Raw genomic sequence first — 17,157 nt, 5'->3', positions numbered from 1 at the left:
TGTCTTTCTCACCAGTAAGACTCAGCTTCTTCCAACCCCAGGCCCGGAGGACACCAGAGCCCTGGGTGTGACACCTCCGAGGCGCTGATCTGTTGTCCCCTGCAGAGCCAGGGGATCTGTTTCAGGTGGTCCTCACATCACACTTTGGGAAACCCAGTTCTAATGGACAGTAAATCTACTGTCAGAGTCTTCGGTAAGATTTAGAAGCTCCGTAACGTGTGTTGCAGAGGTGAAGACGAGATAATATCACCCGAAGAACATTCTGATTGTTCCATTATTTTTTTGTCATTTTAGATTGAATAAGCTCCCTGGCTTTCTTAAGACTTACAAGAAAGCTCTCCATCCTGAAACTGACTACTAATTTTTCAGGAAAGAAGACTGATTGATAACAGGCAGGCTTATGGAACTTTAAAAGACCACATGGGTTTGGCCAAAGGTGTATGTGGCCATCACTACCGGTCTGGCTGTGTCTTCACTCACTTTACCGCGCCCCTAGGATGGATGGAACGGTGATGTTTGGACCCTGCAGGGGCTGGGAGAATTCGGCCAGACTCGGGGAGAAAGAGCCCCACTTAACTTTCTGGGCATGATGCCATGGTTTTTAGACAGACTCAGACCTTGGCGTGGGAATTCCTCATAGTCACTTTTAGCTGAGTCAGTGTTGAGTAATTAGCTGGGATTGCTTTGTTGGCGGGCTGTGTGCTTTCCCTTTTGCCGCTCCACTGACTGCAACCAAGCTAATAATAATCACCACCCCTCAGATTTATGTAATATTCCGCTTGTAGTTTTACAAAGCACTTGCACTTTTTTTTCCCATTGGAGCCTCCTAATAATTCCATGACATAGGCATTCTTGTCCTCGTTGGGGAAACTGAGACTCGGAGAAATGAAATGACTTACTTATTATAAGTAAGAGATATTATATACCCATTAAGATGTTATATACCCATTAAGCAACAAAACTGGCGTTCTGATAAGAAATCTTCAGGCTTGGAATCGTTTCCCTTGTACCAGAGCCTTATTTGCTCAGGCTGCTTTCAGGTGGCTTCTTTCCTCTTGCTTCTGAAAGTTTAGTTTGCTTAGGATGTTTCTGGGCCTAGATTTTTAAAAATTTATACTGCTTGGGGTTTGCTGAGCTTCCTGAATCTGTAAGTTTACGTTATTTGCCAAATTTGGGGAATTTTCAGCCATTATTTCTTCAACAGCTGTGTGTGCGTTTTATTTTGTGTCTCAAACTCCTATGACATGACTTTCAGAGCCCTTCTTGTCTCAGAAGATTGTTTTTATCCCGTTTTTTTCTCTCAGCTGTTTCCATTGGATCAATTATTAATCTGTCTTCAAATATATTAGTTTAATTCCTGTGTGGTTCAAAAAAATACTTGTGTGATTTTTACTCTTTTAAAGTTGCTAGAGGTTTTTTTTTATCATGGCCTAGAAGTGGTTTATTTTGGTAGATGTTGCATATAACTTGAGAAGTATGGATATCCTACTTTTGGGGGAGGTGGAATGTTCACTAAGCATCAGTTGGATCCAGTTGGTCAATGGTATTGTTTGTTTTATATCCTTCCTCATTTTATGTCTACTCGTTCCCTCAATTACTCAGATAATCCACTACCTGGTGGATTCTTCAGTTTTTTCTTTTCTAAAGTGTCTCTTTGCTTCCTCTTCATATCTTCTATTTCTTTGCTGAGATTTTATCTTTTCATCTGTTTCAAGTGTGTTTGCCCTTACTTTGCGGAACGTATTTAAAGTCTTTTTCTGTTAAGACTTTTCATCTTGAGGTTGTTGTCTGTGGATTTTACTTTCCTTTGCAAGTTGGCTTTTTCCCGGGTTCTTCCTGTGCTGAGTGGTTAGAGACTATATTCTGGACATTTCAACTACAGTGCTGTGAGGTGCTGGGGTCTTGTTTGGATCCTGCGGAGAATGCTGATATTTCTGTTCTGGTGGGTGGTCCACACCATGGTCCCGTAGTGCCTTGTGTGGGCTGTGCTGCAGTTCTGGTTTCAGAGTCTGTGGTTCTCCTTGGATCAGTCCTGTGTGCCGCCCAGTGTTCTTCTTTGGAGCTCAGTTACCGAAGCCCGTGGTTTACTGCTCAGGATCCATCCCCTCGTGCTTGCTCCACAGTGAGCCCAGGTCAGGTGCCACTTTAGCAAATGGCGCTCTTCATCTCTCTCCTTTCCATAGTCGCCTCCCTTCGCTGTCTGCCCACAACAAAGCCAAGGTTTGAGTTCTTCCTCTGTGTGTCTCTGTGTGGGACTAATTGGTCAGAGGACAGAGAGGGAAATAAAGTGATGGGGACTGGCCCTGTGCTTATGGGACCTCAGTCCCTTGGGTCAGAGAGATGGTTTCCTGGCCTCGGAGTTGTATATGCTGTGCAGCCATGACCCATCGTGGCACTGTCACATAGCAGTGCTGCCCAGGGGCTGGGCTGGGAGAAACGGAGGAGAAAAAAGAAAAAGCCCACAGGACCCCCCAACACACCTTCATGGTGCCCTCTCCCACGCCTTGGACCTGAGACAGAGGCAGCTCGCGGAGCTCTGCCTGTCTGTACCTGATGGGTGCCTCTGAGCCGCCTTTTAGGACAGGTAGGACTGAGGGAAATGGAAACTCGCTCTGAAGTTCACAGAAACTTCGATTTCAGATCTCCTTCCCAAATCCACCTTCTATAGTTTACTCTTCGAATCTTCCAATAGCTGCTCCATGCATTATATGTATGACTTATAGTTGCGTTCAGTAGGGGAGACGCAGTGGATTATTTGTACTTACGGCATCTTTTCCAGAATAGGAACTCGTCATTTTTTTTAAAAACATGAACCAATTCATGTCGCTCATCTGCTTAAGACTCTAAAGATAGCTTCCCATCATACTTAGAATAAAATCCAAACTTTCTGTCACGACCTTTCCTCTGTCATTAATTTCTTACCACTCTCCTCCTGGCTCGTTCTGTCCCTTGATGACACCATGCCTTAAGATTTGACCTTAACTGCTTTCTCTGGAAAGCAGTCCTCCAAGACCTTCGCATGATTGCCTTCTTGTTGTGTGGGTCTGAAATGAAATGCTATTTTATCAGAGAGGCCCTCCTTTGCCGTCACATCTGAAGTCAGTTTTTAATCTCTGTTTATGATTTCAGGAGATGCACTTAATTAAAAAAAAAATTTGTTAGCCACGCGTCTTGTTCTCTGCCTCAAGTCCTAGCCCACGTTTTACACCAGCCATCTCTGTGGCAGCCCGATTTATGCAGGGGCAACTTGACAGCACCTCACCTCAGCTGTGCTGCGTAGCTCTCGAGTTCTGGAATGTCTGAAAGCCTTCTCCGGGGCCGCAGCACAGGTGCACTTGCCGCACGGTGTGGGGAGTTGGGGAATTGCCTCCTTTCGGGGGGAGCTTGACCAGGGAGGGCGGGGGCTGGTGGAGAAGTAATCCCCTCTCCTCTGCCTGAGGTGCACACTTCAAGGCACAGTCCGTGACTCTTCAGAGGGACCAGCAGGGTGAGCGCCAGCGGTCCACATGGTAGCCAGCTCAGTAAGGCACCGTGGTACTGCGTTCTCGCCGCACACCGTCCCCCGCCCTGCTCCCCTCAGCATCCTCTTCCCAAACACCTGCTCCACTCCAGCCCTCTTCTCAGGCTCTGCTTTCCCGGGGGAACCCCGGCTAAGACAACATTCTAAGTGACTTTAAAAATACCTCTTATAAAACATGTCTTACATCTTATAAGCAGCATATAAAGAAAAGTCAAGGGGATGCTAATCTATTCAGCCACACAGATTTGTCAAATTTTTACATTTTGCTGTTTTTGCATCTATTTTTCTAATTTAAAGAAAGAAAAATGAAACTGTTAAAACTCTGTGTGCTCCCCTGTGACCCTATTCTCTTCCTCTCTCACCAGGAGTGACTACTACCCTACAGTTGATTATTATAAGCAATATAGAGTATTTTTAAATATTTTAAACTTGATATAAATATGTAACTATCTCCTGCAACTTGCTATTCACTCAACCTTATTAACATGAGACTTAACCTGTGCTGAGGTTGGTAGTTCTTAATTCATCTTCACTTATATCTAGGTTTCCAGTGTATGACGGTTACAGATTTATTTGTCTGCTCTCCAGTTGCCTGCGCTTCGTTAAAAGCAGTTCTTTGATTTTATAAATGAGGCTGCAACGCACATTTTAGGAAGCATCCTTGTGCTGAACTCTGAGAGTTGGTCCAAGATACATGCCTACAGGTTGAGTCATTAGATCAAAGGGTTCTCATCTACCACTTGGCCAGGTTGTGCCAACCTGCCCTGTGAAGGAGTTGTACCAGTTTACACCCTTAGCAGCACTGAATGAGGATTCCCGTGATTCTTGCTTATCTACATCTTGGCCAACACTTGGTCTTAGAGCACATTTTAAACATTTCCAATAGGTTGGGTGGGAAGTCATACCTGAGGGTTTTCTCTCCATTTCTCTGACTACTAGTTGTATTGAGACTCTGTTCCTATATATTGGCCATTGGATTTCCTCTGCTTTAAATGGTCCAGTCTTGTTCTTTGCTCAATTTTCCATTGGATCATTTCTTTCTTATTGATTTACAGGAGTTCTTTATTAATTCAGAATTCTAATCCTTTGTCAGGTTTATGTGTTGCAAACACCTTTTCACAGCTAGCTTTTCTTTGCTTTGACTTTGATGTTTTTCCTTGTACAAAAGTGCTTCATTTCAGTGCAGCCAAACATTTCAGTCTTTTCCGTTACATATTTTTCCAGCTTGATGGAGGTAAAATTGTATATATTTAAGGCGTACAGTGTGATATATACATTGTGAAATGGTTAACACAGTCATGTCACATTTCATTTCATTTCACATTTCAAGCTCATTAATGTATCTGTAACCTGTCCTAGTTACCTTGTGAGTGCATAGTGAGAACACTTAAGATCTCATCTCTTTGCAAATTTTAAGTATACAATGCAGTATTCTTAACTACAATCACCATGCTGAATATTAAATCTCCAGGATTTACTCATCCTGCGTAACTGAAACTTTGTATCCTTTGACCAACCTCTCCCCCTTTCCCCCACCCCTCTACCTCTGGTTAACCACCATTCTGCGCTCTGCTGTTATGAGTTCAACTAATTGAGATTGTACGTGTAAGTGAGATCATGCAGTATTTGTCTTTCCGTGTCTGGCTCATTTCACTTAGCATAATGTTCTCTGGGTTCATCCATGTCAGAAATGGTGGGATTTTTCTTTTTTCTCATGGCTGAATAATATTATGGTGTGTGTGTGTGTGTGTGTGTGTGTGTGTGTGTGTGTGTGTGAGAGAAAGGGGGAGAGAGAGAGAGAGAGAGAGAGAGAGACGAGTTTTTTTATTCACTCATCTGTCAATGGACACTTAGGTTTTCCCATATTTTGGCTATTATGAATAATGCTGCAGTGACTATGGGAGTGCACTTACCTCTTTGAGATACTTATTTCATTTCTTTGGATATATACCCAGAAGTGAGATTGCCAGATCATATGGTAGTTCTGTTACTAATTTTTTGAGGAAGTTATACACTGTTCTGTAATGGCTGCACCGATTTACATTCCCACAGGTGCACGAGAGTTCCCTTTTCTCCACATCCTCACCAACACTTATTGGTCTCTTTAATAGTCATTCTAACAGGTGTGAGGTGATATCTTATTGTGGTTTTGGTTTGTATTTCCACGATGATTAGTGATGTTAAGCACCTTTTCATATAGCTGTTGGCCATCTGCACGTCTTCTCTTGAGAAATGTCTATTCAGGTCTTTTGCCAACTTTTTGTTTTGTTTTGTTTTTGCGGTACGCGGGCCTCTCACCGTTGTGGCCTCTCCCGGTGCGGAGCACAGGCTCTGGACGTGCAGGCTCAGCGGCCATGGCTCACGGGCCCAGCCGCTCCGTGGCATGCGGGATCCTCCTTGACCGGGGCACGCACCCATGTCCCCTGCATCGGCAGGCGGACTCTCAACCACTGCGCCACCAGGGAAGCCCTTGTCAACTTTTTAATTGGATGATGATGATGATTGCTATTGCTATTGAGTTGTTTGTGTTTCTTATGTATTTTGGGTATTAACCCCTTTTGAGACCTACTGTATCCAAATATTTTTTCTCATTTTGTAAGTTGCCTTTTCACTCTGTTGATTGTTTCCTTTGCTGTGCAGAAGCTTTTAGTTTGCTACAACCCCCCTTAATCTGTTTTTGCTTTTGTTGCCGGTGCTTTTGGGGTTATTTCCAAAAAGTCATTGCCCAGACCTATGCCAAGAAGGTTTTCCCCTGTTTTCTTCTAGTCGTTTTACAGTTTCAGATCCTACATTTAAGTCTTTAATCCATTTTGAGTTGATTTTTGTATATGGTGTGCGGTAAGGGTCCAGTTTCATTCCTCTCCATGTGACTATCCATTTTATCCAACATCATTTATTGAGGAGACTGTCCTTTTCTCATTGTGCATTCTGGTGCCCTGGTTGAAGATCTCTTTATATTTTGTATGTCTTGTAACTCATTTGAGAAATCTTTCTCTCTTTCAGGTCAGAAGTTGTTCACCTGTATTTTCTTCTACAGGATTTTAAATATTGCTTTTTACATTTATCTATTCAGTCTGTTTGGAACTTATTTTTGTTTATGGTGTGATGTAGGGATATCATTTTCTTTCTATCTGCATAACCATTTGTCCAGCACTGTTTATTGAACCTCCTTCTTAATAACCAACACTGCTACTTTGGTCATATATCCATTACCTTATTATATTCATGGATCTGCTTCTGGGCTGTTTTTTCCTTCATTGATGTGTTTATCATGGCCCCACTGTCTTCATTTTTACAGTTTTATGACAACTCTTGATATCTAGCTGGCCAAGTCTCTTCCAAAAATTTTCCTCGTTGTTGTTTTGCATGTTCTTGGCCCTTTGATCTTAGATATAAATTTTAGAATCAGTGTATCAAGTTTGACCAACACCAGAACAATGTTGGGATTTTTTATTGAGTTGCATTAAATTTATATACATTTGGAAAGAAGTGAGTTATTTAAAAATACTGAGTTTTTCTATCCTTGAACATGATACATCTCTGCATTTATTCATCCCCTTTAATATCATTTCATAAAACTTTAGAATTTTTTTCGTAAACGTCCTGCATGTATTTGGTTAGATTTTTTCTAGGTACATTACTATTGTAAATATATTTTCTTAAAAATTATATTTTGTGCTTGTTTTTAGTTGATATATAGGAATTGATTTTGTGTGTGGATGTGTGTCTTAACCCTGTATTTAGCAACCTTTCTGAACCTATTTTTCCTCATTTTACCAAATATGACTAATTTTTTTTCACTTTCAATTCCTCTTATCTTTCCTAGCCCTGTCCCCTCATAAGAGTGTGAGTTCTGTGAAAGCAGAGATCCTGCTTCTCCTGTTCACTTCCATATCCCAAGTGCTTAGAATAGTACCTGCCACACAACAGGTACTCAGTAGATATTTATATTTGTTACATGAATTAATAAATTAATTGTCCTAATTCTAGATAGGAAATAGTGCGTACTAACTATATAGACGTGGCTTCACACGCACTGTTCGCTGTGCCTGGGCTGTGCCTCTCCTTTCCACCTGGCGGCCTCATCTCCTCCCTCCAACTTTACTCCAGATTCTTTCCTGCTGCTGGGCACTCCCCCCACCCCGCCGCTCCCACCCCCTGACCAGGCAGATGGATCTGAAGCCTTACTCTGATCTCGGTTCTTCTAGGAAGCTTTCCTGGGCTTCCCTGTACTTCAGAAAGATGGATCCAGAAAAACCAAAAAAACCAAAAATAAAACCAAAAAGCAAATAAGAATTAAAAGTAAATTATATGCTCAAACACAGATTAAAACTTAACAGAATCATCCAAAGAGGTATGGAAAGATAACAGAGTAAATGACACGATGGTGGGCACGCAGTGCTACTGCAATTTGGGAAAGGGAATTAATTTATGAATAATAGATAGAAAGCAAAGATCCACCAGCATCTCATCCTGCCAGCAATTAGGAGGAACAGAAACACTGGATCAAGCGCCCCCATACTCAGACAGTGAGTCAGAAGAAACAGAGGACAAAAAAGTATTACATTCCGACGTTGTTCATTCCTGTGCAGTTTTCTAACAACTATATTCCGTGGGTGAAAACACCATGTATTTGAATCTTTTCTCTCCTGCTTTTAAATATCACTTCAATTTTCTGCCTCTGATAAATGTTTTATGAATTTCCTTTTCTGATGAGAGGTTTTGCTGTGATTAAAGATTTCATCAAGTTATGACAAAGGCAGAATAGATCTTCATTCTCGAAAGCTCATTTTCCTGTGAGCTGAGTGAAGAGGCCTCTCGGAGGCAGCTGTCAGAGCTAATGAATGTTTTTCCAAGTGCTGAACCTCTGGGGAGGACACCCCGACCCACAGAACCCAGAATCAGCTCAAGACGTGGCGTGCGACGTCTCGTAGTGCGTAGCGGGACGATCAGGTGGGTACTTTTATCATCTCCCTGGAGAGTAAGCGCACGTGTGTGTTTTGAAAATCTGGTATCTCACAGATGCCCAGTGGCCTTAGGATGCTGTCAGTCTTTGTGTATGTGAGCGCGCGTGTGTGCGTGTGTGAACCCCTGGACACGTCACTGCGCCCTCTCCACCTCGGTTCCCTTCTCTGGAAAGAACAGGGGACGCAGTTTGGGTTGGAATATGCGTCTTCATCCGCTGTGAGCGCTACCGGATTTCTAGCTCTACGTCTTGACTCTCGGTCATCACCAGCACTTTTCGTCATCTCCTGAGCCTCCCTCTCCTCTCCTCTCCTCTCCTCTCCATCAGTGGATCTCAGGAGGACAACCTTGCAGGGCTTTTGTATGAAATAAGCAATGCAGGCAGCCGGCACGTGGGTGTGAGTCCTGTCTCCCCTTTGCTTAACAACCAGCGAAATCTTCCCTTGTCACACTTTGGGAAACACACCTGAGAATTCAGATGCCCTATGGAAGGTCATGTTTTGAAGAAATGCTCAGCTGAAAGAGACCAGAGCACAGATCCTTTTCTGAGGCTTTTTTTTTTTCTTCTCTGAAAATCTCCTTACCCTGTTCCTCCAGGAAGGAGGATGGCTGCTGCCTCTGTTGCTGTCTGCTCCTGTCTTAGGTCCGGTTGTCCCGTTTTGATGAGCGGATGCTTATCCGTCAGCTGTCATGAGCCAGCTGCGACACTTGGTGTTTGAGATGCTGTGTTAGTTTTAGGCAAGCACTGGACCGTAATGGGGACCTGACAAATGGCAGCTAGCACAAACGAAGCGTACGTGGCTGGAATTTTGTTTTTCACATGTAGCTAATGGGTCTGTGCCATCATTTCCCAGGGCCCCACTCTGCCCTCCACAGCCGTGGCGTTCGTCCCCATCGCCCCCTAGAGTCCCTGAGCTTCCTGGCGTCCTGCTCCTCCCCGGGGAGGAAGCAAAGGGAGTCAGGAGGTGGAAGGGTGGCGCCTTCCCCTCTCAAGGACTTGTCTTCTTGTTTGGGATGAAAAGTCTCCAGAAGCCGGTTATTGGCTGGAACTTCGTTCCATGGCTCTCCCCTTGGGGAAGGGGGCGGCGGGAACTTGGTTACTGCAGTTTTACTGTCTGCGGTAGAGAAGGCCAGGGAAAGGAGGTTTCAGGTGGGTGGTGAGTGACCCCAGGTGTCACCCACTGTTCTGGGGGAGTGAGGGGTGGCCCCCATGAGGACTCTCGGTGGACATGTGCACGGACAGCATGGGTACGGCTCTCTGTGGACCCCTGCCCAGCACCTGGCCTGGCACCCGTAGAAATCCAGGGCCATGACGTGGTCACTTATTGAATGACACTGTATGCCGAGTGCTTTCCCACTGGGTCACGCGTCCTAGCGGTCACACGTGTGAGACTTGGAGAACTCAAGTTACCTTCCCAAGGTCACTCAGTGTGTAAAGGGCAGAGCTGGGTTGTAAGCATGTGTCCCAGGACCAAGGAGGACCTCCTGTCCAAACCCATTGTGTAGAATTCACAATTAGTTCAGAATGCATCTTCTTCGTAAGCCTTTGTGTCCCGGGGTACATGACATTTTGATAAATCGTACTTCTCGTGTCCTCCAGTGGTATAAAATCTTCGGGGGTTGGGGGAAGCGGAGTCACCCTCCTCTTTGGCTGCCAGAAGATGCTGAACTTGGTTTTGTCTTTGCACCGCAGTGCCCGGCAGTGCCACCTGCTCCTGGACGTCTTCAACTCCACGGAGCACGAGCTGACAGTCAGCGCCCGGAGCAATGAAGAGCTCGTCCTGCACGCCGGCGAGTGCCAACGGTGAGTGTCGTCACGGCCCCACGTGCTCCCTGGCCCTGCTCTCATCACCCTGCTTGGGAGGTGCTGAAACAGTGCAGCCTCGAGACCGTAGAGGGTGGGCCGTCTGGTCCCCCTTTCGGAGGCATCACAGCCCTCATTCAAGTTCAGTGACAGGATCGGTCGTGGTTGCAAATTGGAGCCAAGTGTAAAGTCAAGGTAGAAATGAATGGTGTCCGTCCAAGGAAGCAGCACCTCAGCTACAGATGCTTTCAGGCACCATGTCTGAGGACGCCCAGACAACTGGGCAAGACCTTTCACTTCTAAATTCTTAAGAAAGCTGTACCTGGGGTCACTGGGTGTTGATCTGAGGGACGCATATCAATGTCAATGGGAAGTTCCTTGGAGAAATTAATGTCACAGGAGACAGGCCAGGCAGAGGTGCCTGGAAGAGGTGCTGTGTCACCCGAGCTCAGCCTTTGGAGGGCAAAGAGAGGTGGCCCCGGTGGGCCCTGGCCAGGGTCAGCCGCAGGACGTGCCCTGGTCCAGCAGAGGCGAGCAGGGAGCCAAGGTGGAAGTAAGAGCTGACCAAGAGCAGAGCCGGGGCCACAGGGGTAGGTCTGGAGGCAGGTCGAGCTCGGTGACTCTGGAAAGAAGCTCTTTGCTGTGGTGGGGATCGCTTCCCCAGGGCCTGGCTCACTCCCACTCCTCTGGGCCTCTCTCCAGACCAGGAGCCGTGCCCCCAAGTGCAGCTTGGATGTTAGGGCCACACCCTTATAGGTGGGGGTATAGCTGGAGTAAGATAGAGCGAAATATCATGTTTATTTGTAATTGCAAAATACTTGAAACATACAGAAAATAATTTAGATACTAGCATACCATATCTCAGGTTTCAGCGTTTTGCTATATTTGCTCGAGATCTCTCCCTCTCTGTCTCCCTCTCTGTCTCTGTCTCCTTCTATCTTTCTGTCTTCTCTCTCTCTCTCTCTCTCTCTCTCCCTCAAGGAAATAAAACGTTAAAAAAAAATAGTGGACGTTAACACCATTGGTCAGTGGGGAGGAGGGAATGCAAATTTAAATCGCAATGAGAGAGCACTACACACTCATGAGAATGCTTAAAATGACAGACTGACAATGTCAGGTGTCCATAAGGAACATGAAGCAGCTGGAAGGTTCATGCCTGGGTGGGAATGTGAAACAGTGCAACCACTTTTGAAGAGGCTGCTGCAGTTTCTTACAAAACTAAACATACACGTACTCTGCCCAGCAGTTCCAACTCTAGTTATTTATTCAAGAAAAATTTAAAAACATATGTTCACAAAAAGACCTATAAAGAATGTTCCAAGCCAAAAAATAGAGCTCAGGTGTCTGTTACAGGAGAATGAATTGACAAGTGGTGGCATTTTCCTAATGGGATGTTACTCAACAACAAAAACTGATAAACTCCTAATACATCACTATGGGAGAATCTCAGGAACCTTATGCAGAGTGCGGGGAGCCTGACCCAAAATAGAATGTACCGTGTGGTTCCGTTCATTTGAGATCCCAGAACCAGCAAAACTCTTCTGTGACGGTGGAAACAGAGAATCGGTTGCTTCTGGAGAGGTTGGGATGGGCTTTGACCAGGAAGGGGCACAAAGGGATTTTCTAGGTGATGGCCGTGTTGTATAGCTTGACATTTGGGTGTGGGTTCCACAGGTGCTTGCCATTGTTAAAATTTAGCCAACGTGTACTTAAGATTTGTGCATTTCTCTGAGAGTCGATTTTGTATCAAAAGAAAAACTGTAAGCAGATGTTAAACTCTGCCTGTTGAAGGACTTGGGGGTGGTGTATGATATCTGCACTAGTCTTTGAAATGCCTAAAAAACTAGATTCCTGGATGGGTGGAGGGATGGGAACATGGACAGACTGAGTTGATAAAGCAAATAGAATAAAATGTTAATTATAGAATATACCAGTGGGTATATAGAGTATTCTCCGAGGAATTCTTTCAACTCGTAAGAAAATGTTGGAAAAAAATAAGCAACTGAAAAAGCAGCGAAGGGCTTCCCTGGTGGCGCAGTGGTTGGGAGTCCGCCTGCCGATGCAGGGGACGCAGGTTCGTGCCCTGGTCCGGGAAGATCCCACATGCCGCGGAGCGGCTGGGCCCGTGAGCCATGGCCGCTGCGCCTGCGCGTCTGGAGCCTGTGCTCCGCAACAGGAGAGGCCACGATAGCGAGAGGCCCGCGCACCGCGATGAAGAGTGGCCCCCGCTCGCCACAACTAGAGAAAGCCCTCGCACAGATACGAAGACCCAACACAGCAAAAATAAATAAATAAAGCAGCGAAGCCTGACAGCCCCGCCCCCGGCCCCGCCCCCGCCTTCCTTTCTCTCCCTCCTCCCAGCGTCTGTGTGTCGGGGCCGTGGCGTCACCCACCCCACACTTCACTGCCGTATAGTGTTTATTTATAGGCACAACAAGCACTGTACTCAGTTTTTTTTTAATGTCATTAGTGGTTCCATATCGTACGTCGTTTTCTGCGTGTCTTTATAACTTTAAATCAGCACTGTGCTCTGGAGTCGACTGTGAATCAGGCTCTTGCCTTCCGACGGCTCTTCGTGATTCGTTCGTGAATGCACCGTTTATCCCTCTCCACGCTGATCCACCACGAGATTGCTTCCAGGGTGTGGCTGTCTAATGTCATTACTGATGACGATGACATATAAATGCACAGTCGTATTTGCTGTCTGGGGCTGATGCTGGGAGGGCGTTTATGGCCTAACCCTTGAGAGGAAGGAAACACTCCCTCTCAAGAGCTCCTTGTTCTAGGGGGTTCTTGCTGTGTGGGCGTGTGCAGGGCTCACGTGCTCGTGCACGGAGGCCGTGGCGGCCGTGCTGAGTGTTCTGGCTCCGGGGCGTGAGGACAGGCTCTTTCCTGGGCTGCTGCTGCGTCCCTGGGCCCCGTGCTGGTCCCCAAGTTGTGAAGGAGACCGTCTGCCCCCTGCCTTGTCTGCCTCGTCTAGGTGTTTTGATGTAGCCTGGGGTCCCAGATGACATCCTTCTGGTCGTCTCATGACACCAACATAAATCCTGCTTTAAAAAAACTACAAACTGCTGAGCTTGTTCTAAGCTTGACTCACTGTCAGCCACAGAAGTCAGCGATGTTAACAACCCCGTTCGCAAATAAGCACAGTTCAGTCTTGTGCTTCCGGCTTCTTCCTTGTTAAGCTTTTTGCTTAAATTCTCGTTTCTTGATGCATCTAACTCACGCATTCTTTATTCATTCATAAAATATTCATTCGATAAATATTGATGCTTTGAGAACTTGCTCTGCGGTGCCTGCGTCAGGCTCCAGGAGCCACAGGATGAGTAAGCAAGGACCCCTCATGGCCAGGAGTTGACGACACTCCCCGGCCGGGGCGGCCCTGCCACTCCTGCCTGATGGGACCTCCTGCTGTTTTGGGTGGGGGGGTAAACCGGAGGTTGTGATGCTCCGTTCTGTCTGAGGAGTCAACTTTGGCTCTGCTCCCACTGCCCCCGCTAACCCAGGGGTGACCACCGGGCATCCCAGCGTTCGCAGGGATGCAGGGAGTCACTGCACTTCCCTTTCCAGACCTCTCCAGCTTTGCCTGGTTTGGACACACGCTCTGCCTCCGTGGAGAGGGCCCAGGTCTTTGGTCTAACGGAGCAGGTCTGGGGGAGGAAGCTGTGGTGGGTGGACCTTGAGCTCAAGGTGGACTCAAGGTGGAAGCCCCTTGAGTCCTGGGCTGCTGTCCCCGTACCTCCAGGTTCTGTCTCCTTGGAGCCTAGTGCCCTCCCGGAGTCCTGAGCTCAACCCCCGAAGGCTGTCACCCGGCACCCCACACACACACCTCAGGCTTCCCTAGGCGCTCATGAGGGCTGCCCTCGGCCAGGCTCGGCCACTCTGAGGAGAGCAGGGCGGGCCAGCTCTCCCCGGTGGTGAGGGCAGCGGTGGCCCTCAGACTCTGGCTTTATCTCCCAGTGCGTGGCAGGCCACCTTCCCACTGCTCCCTGGGGAGTGGGCAGATGAACCACGGGTTCTGCCAGGGTGACACAGCCTCACCCTCAGTGAAAAGCCGTATTCCTGGAATCCACGTAGCTGTGATGCTGCTCTTCTCAGAGCCCTGGCATCCTGGGTCACAAGGCATTTGACATCCTTTTAAGGGTGACCTGCAGTCCAGGAGAGGGACCAACTCCAATTAGACTGTTGGGAGCCTGCATCTGTCTCCCCCTCCCTCCGGGTAGAAAGGCGTGCCAAGTACAAGAGAAACGTGTCCTTGGAGTCACAGTTTCTGAGCCCCGTGTGTTTGCAGGTCAGGCACTCACTCCTCCTAGTACCCTCACATAGGAGATTCTGTCCGCATGTTATAGACAAGCAGACTGAGTACAGAGGTCAAAGGCACTTGGTGGGACCCAGGTCTGAATGACGCCACGGCTGAGCTTGGAATGGTGATTTAAGATGGGCTGGAGATGCTAACACCTATGTATGGAATCTAAAAAACAAACAAAACAAAATGGTCATGAAGAACCTAGGGGCAAGATGGGAACAAAAACACAGACCTACTAGAGAATGGACTTGAGGATACGGGGAGGGGGAAGGGTAAGCTGGGACAAAGAGAGTGGCATGGACATATATACACTACCAAGCGTAAAATAGATAGCTAGTGGGAAGCAGCCGCATAGCGCAAGGAGATCAGCTCGGTGCTTTATGACCACCTAGGGGGGTGGGATAGGGAGGGTGGGAGGGAGACGCAAGAGGGAGGGGATATGAGGATGTATGTATACGTATAACTGATTCACTTTGTTATAAAGCAGAAACCAACACATCATTGCAAAGCAATTATACTCCAATAAAGATGTTAAAAAAAACAGATGGGCTGGAGGGGGTGGGGGGAAGCAGGTTCTGTTTTCTCCTCTTTCTGCTCTGTGCAGCCTTAGGTAAGCTGTGACTAGCGCTGAAGTCCATTGTCAAGTGTACAGGCCGGCAGGAGTCGGGGAGGCGGGGGAGCAGGCTGGGTGTCCGGCTCAGAAGGCTTTCATTCATTCCTTCAACAAGCACCTCCCGAGTGGCGAGCGAGTACCACGCCCTGCCAGGAGATAGCATAGTGAGTAAGGTCCTCACTGTGTCCTCACTGCACTTATGTTTGGTGTGGAAAAAAGGCAGGGATTGTCGCACAGGCTGAGGAGAATCCAAAGCTGAGAGGAAGAAACCCAGCTTGGGGCTGGGAAGGCTTCCTGGAGGAAGTGGTGCTAATACAGAACAGGACACTGAGTAGGAGTGAGGTGGAGCTGGAGTGCAAGGGAGAGCAGCCCAGGTGAAGGGGCAGCACACCCTGGAAAGGGGCGTGTGCATGGGGTGGCGTGAAGGGCCTCTTCACAGGCTGCACATTCGAGTTTTTAAACTGGAAATACCACTCTTATACCCGTATTTCCTAGGGATATCTATGTCATCTTATAATTTAAGATACAACGTTTCAGCAAATGGATGTAGCAAGTACCTTTTCACCTTCCTCATCTTTTCTGTGAAAGGTCCTTTGGAAATCGGTGACTCATCTCTCTTTCTGTGGCCTGGTTGATGCATCAGTTCTGTAATTAAGCACCATTAGTTAACTTCACTTTTGCCATACACAATTTGTGACGCTTGGTCTGTGCTGATTGCCTTTCCTGGGGCTCCACGCCATCGGTCGTGACATTGAGAATGTCCTCCAGACTTGCAGCTAGATGCCTGTAGTAACATTCATTTTTACCCGAGGGGTGGTGTAAAGAAGAACCCACTTTCACAAGCATCTCTGCCTTTAATCCTCATCCTCAAGCTGTGGGCATTGTGCCCATCTCTGCTTATGTGTAAGAGAGCTCGAACTTGCCAAGGGCCACGCAGTTCGTTGTAACTGGAACCCAGGGCTGCGCAGTTGCCACCATACCCCTCCACGGGAGTTACCTACACTTCTTTAGGCTATGTCCCCAGAACTGGGCATCCCCCCTCCTCCAGTTTCAAAAGATGACCAGAAACAGTAGAACGCTTTTCTGAGTGAAACAGCATGAACTTCCTTAAGAAAATACAGTGTCGCCAGCAGCAAATGTACTGGGAAAATTAAGGTATGATAATTATTGTGTTTTTGCTTAATTATCAAACCATTAAAATTAAATTTCACGACAACCCTCATTTATGCACAAATCTCTCTTAATTTACAGTAACAGATGCCGTCTCATCCCGTGCTTCAGGCTACCCCGCCTTGTCCCGCCCTCACTCACAAGGAGCCACTGCCTGCTTGGCAGGCCTGGCACGTCTGGTCCAGGCGTCTCCTCGCTGGGGAGCCTCGCCGTTGGCTGACTGAGAACAGGTCAGCCCTGTCCAGTGTCCGGATGGTGCACCGCACGGGTCCTAGAATGGCTGTCACGCCAGAGGGGCAGGGACGGGCTCTAGAGCAAGGACAACTTCGGCGCTCTGAGACTTTCCCCTTGACGCCGTCCAGGCCTTGGGGAGGGCCAGACCCTCACATCTGGAGGATCCTGGCAGGGCTCTGGGGCGGCAGTGGGAAGGCCTGGGTGCCCCACGGCATTGTGGTTGTGTTTCTAGGGTTCTCTTGATGGTCCGAGGGGTCCAGCCTGTGGCGCAGCACTGCATTCAGCCCGCAGTTTATTTCCGGTTTAGCTTTTCTTCTTCTGCCTCCTGAGTGGCTTTAGATAAGCCTTTTCCCTCCTCTAGGTTTTAACTTCTTCCCTGGTCCTTTGAGAGGCTCAGACAATGTTTCCTGTAGGAATGAACGAGCAAAAGAAGTGATCACGTGATAAGCGATGACTTGTGATCGGTTACTTGCTGGGCTGCGTGTTCTGTCTTCGACGTGTCTTTTGAGGTCGCTATCATGACCATCATCCCTATTTAGCAGGTG

At 47.4% G+C, this 17,157-nt stretch overlaps 1 protein-coding gene across 4 annotated transcripts in view; it reads left to right on the top strand.

Moving 5' to 3' along the window:
• Positions 1-17,157, top strand: part of TRAPPC9 (trafficking protein particle complex subunit 9) — a 509,122-nt gene that overhangs the window by 316,983 nt on the left and 174,982 nt on the right. For all 4 annotated transcript variants that reach the window (XM_027077960.1, XM_027132545.1, XM_027077959.1 and 1 more), the window contains one exon: positions 10,179-10,289. In XM_027077960.1, coding sequence (XP_026933761.1) covers positions 10,179-10,289 — 111 coding nt within the window. The remainder of the gene's footprint in view (positions 1-10,178; positions 10,290-17,157) is intronic.

Source organism: Aethalodelphis obliquidens, unplaced genomic scaffold (genome assembly GCF_003676395.1).
Source record: "Aethalodelphis obliquidens isolate GAN/ISIS:26980383/991018 unplaced genomic scaffold, ASM367639v1 scaffold41, whole genome shotgun sequence".
Taxonomy (NCBI): Eukaryota; Metazoa; Chordata; class Mammalia; order Artiodactyla; family Delphinidae; genus Aethalodelphis; species Aethalodelphis obliquidens.
The sequence above is the reverse complement of the archived record's forward strand: the minus strand, read 5'-3'. Positions and strand labels throughout refer to the sequence as shown.